The 2,746-nt window shown below is 35.0% G+C and overlaps 3 protein-coding genes across 3 annotated transcripts; all 3 read left to right on the top strand.

Annotated features, from left to right (window-relative positions):
- Window positions 1-707: 707 nt before the first annotated feature.
- On the top strand, window positions 708-1,025 carry EIN_504600 (60S ribosomal protein L36, putative; the record flags this gene model as incomplete). Its single annotated transcript, XM_004257017.1, has 1 exon — window positions 708-1,025. One exon carries the CDS (start codon window positions 708-710, stop codon window positions 1,023-1,025), a length of 318 nt encoding a protein of 105 aa, XP_004257065.1.
- Window positions 1,026-1,313: 288 nt separating this feature from the next.
- Window positions 1,314-2,164, top strand: EIN_504590 (cyclophilin, putative; the record flags this gene model as incomplete). Its single annotated transcript, XM_004257016.1, has 2 exons — window positions 1,314-1,738; window positions 1,786-2,164. The coding sequence occupies 2 exons, from the start codon at window positions 1,314-1,316 to the stop codon at window positions 2,162-2,164; spliced, it is 804 nt and encodes a 267-aa protein (XP_004257064.1).
- Window positions 2,165-2,233: 69 nt separating this feature from the next.
- EIN_504580 (hypothetical protein) lies at window positions 2,234-2,746 on the top strand (the record flags this gene model as incomplete). Its single annotated transcript, XM_004257015.1, has 2 exons — window positions 2,234-2,518; window positions 2,644-2,746. Coding segments are annotated over 2 exons (388 nt in total), but the record flags the coding sequence as incomplete, so codon positions are not given.

The raw sequence follows: 2,746 nt of genomic DNA, 5'->3' as shown, positions 1-2,746 counted from the left end.
CTGCGTTGTTTCGGATTTTTGTGATTGTCTCAGTCACTTGAATGAATTTTGAATAGTTCGAATAAACCAATTCTTTTAGTTTTTTATCATTTTCTTGAACACGAGCACAAATCGTTTCGTCATAGGCTAACAGTTTACCTAAGTTCTGTTCCATATATTTTTTGCTTCGTTCTTCATCAGTCATTTTGGGAAAAAATCTTACTTTTCAAATTCAGTTTTATTTTCAATTTTTCAATTTAGTAAAATTGTTAACATGTATTAATATTTTTTTTTGATTGTTAAATTAACGAGTTTTTTAATACAAATAATAAAATAATAAATGTATTATAATTATAAAATAATACCATTTATATTAAAATTTATAACTTAAATTTAGTTGTTTTATAATAACAGAAATTATAATATTTCAAATTATTAATAATACTATTATTTATAATTTGAAATTTATAAAATAATAGTTTTTTATTAATTATAAAAACTATATCATTTATATTAGTAATTTATACATAGTAATTAACCCTATTAGAAAGAATTGTTTTGCCATAAAAACAAAGTTAAGAATACCTATAAATGTATAATAAAAAGCCATTAAATATTATTTATTATTGTTTAACATGAATAACTTAGCTTTTAAAACTCCTTGTTTTGTAATCTACCCTAAAAATGCGAAAAAAACAAAAACAGAAAACTTGAATTGATCGTTGATCATGGGCAGAGGAGTCGCAGTTGGATTGAAGAAGGGATTCCCAGTTCACAGATTGAGCAAGCCAAGACAAATTAGCAGACCAATTTCAAAGACTAAAATGCTTGTCGAAGATGTCACCCGTGAGGCAGCCGGTTTTTCCCCATACGAGAGACACATGATGGATCTCTTGAGAAGAGGACTTGATAAGAAAGCCCTTAAGTATGCTAAGAAGCAACTCGGAACCCACAAGAGAGGTCTTGCCAAAAGAGAAGAACTCTCAAGAGTCCTCGAGGCAATTAGAGTCGCTCACGCCCACCACGCCGAACATCAGGAAAAATAAGTGAACTTTTCGTATGCTGTTCGCATTTTCGTTTTATCTTTGTTTTTGCCACTTAAATGTTGATTCTTTCCAATATTTTCAATCCAATCACTCAAAACTAAAGAAATGTGGCGGAAAGACACAACATTTGAGGATACAAAAAACAGCAACTCAATTCCAATGACAATGTTGTGAAAAGTATTTACTCATGACTTTGTTAAAAAGGTCAACAACTGTTGTTGTTAATTAAATCTTCAATTGCTTGTGATTAAAAAAAGATTTTTTTGAGAATCTGAGTTATCATTTACGATGTCGAACTCGGAAGTCCCACAAACGCGGAACGCCTCGGCCCCCTCATTCACAGCAGCGGGTTTTTCAACGGAACCACTCCCCGATGCACCTGACTGGCAAAAACCGAAACATGTTAAAAACAAAGGGAAAGTTGTCTTCGATACAAATTTTGGCATTATCAAAGCGGACATACACTGCGATTTGGTCCCTATTCTTGCGGAAAATTTCATGCGACTTTCCGAAGAACATTATTACGACGGAACACTATTTCACCGTGTTATACCAAAGTTCATGATGCAAGGCGGAGATCCTTCTGGGACAGGGAACGGCGGAAGGTCGTGTTGGGGTGTTGAACTGAAAGACGAATTTTGTGGGATGAAGCACGACTCTGTTGGGGTTATTTCAATGGCGAACCACGGAAAAGACACTAACGGCTCTCAATTGTATGTTTTGTTTCAGTGATTTAACGAGGAAAGTTATTAACGAACAGTTTTATTACATTCAAAGAACAGCCACATCTTGACAGAGTTCACTCAGTTATCGGCAAGGTGACTGAAGGGTTTGGAACACTCAAGAAGATCGAATCAGTTGAAGTTGACGAAAACGACCGACCGTTAAAAGACGTTGTGTTGCGAGACGTAAGTGTTGAATACAATCCATTCACCAACACGGAGGGAGAAACAACAAAAAAACAAAAAGAAGAGGAACAAAAGCAAAAGGAGGAAGAGAGAAAAAAGGATGTTCGGATGTGGTTTACAAACCCTTCTGGCATTGCGAAAAACCCACTTCGAGATTCAAAGCAGATTGGGAAGTATCTCCCCGCGGCTATCCAAGAGCGAATTTTGCCAAAAAAGCCCACAATTGAATGAATTTATAGTTACTATAAATTTAGAATAGTTTTATTAATATTAACTAAAAAAGGTGTTTCATTTTGTTGGATGGAGAAAAGGTTGAACGAGGAAAAAAAGCCCCGTGCACAAGAGAAGGAGAAAACACCAAGGCAACTGCGTCGTGAAAAAATAGCGGCTGAAAGGCGTCGGAAGGTCGAAAAGAAAAAGAATGTGCCACAAGAAACTGTTAATCACGAGGAAGTAGTTATCGACGGGATGAGATGGGTCAAACCCTATTATCACTGGTTTTGTACTGAGGCAAGAGAGTCTTGGATAGGAAAAGAACTTTTTGAGGTGATGACGTCAGAGTTTGGTGTTTCCAACGAAAAATCAGTTTGTTATTGAGTGTTTTATATCTTACATAATTAATGTCTTAAATAAAGGTTTTTTGGGGTAAGAAATAATATACTATAATACTATTATGATTAATAGTATTATAGTAAAAGATTGACTTGTAGAGACGTTCGTTGGAACGAGGGGAGTTGTACATCCAGCGAAACAACGAGAAAGTGAGCACGACCATAATCGAAACCAATGATTGTGTGTTATATCGAATACATC

This window comes from Entamoeba invadens (assembly GCF_000330505.1).
Source record: "Entamoeba invadens IP1 unplaced genomic scaffold scaff_1105074725959, whole genome shotgun sequence".
NCBI lineage: Eukaryota > Evosea > Mastigamoebida > Endamoebidae > Entamoeba > Entamoeba invadens.
The sequence above is the reverse complement of the archived record's forward strand: the minus strand, read 5'-3'. Positions and strand labels throughout refer to the sequence as shown.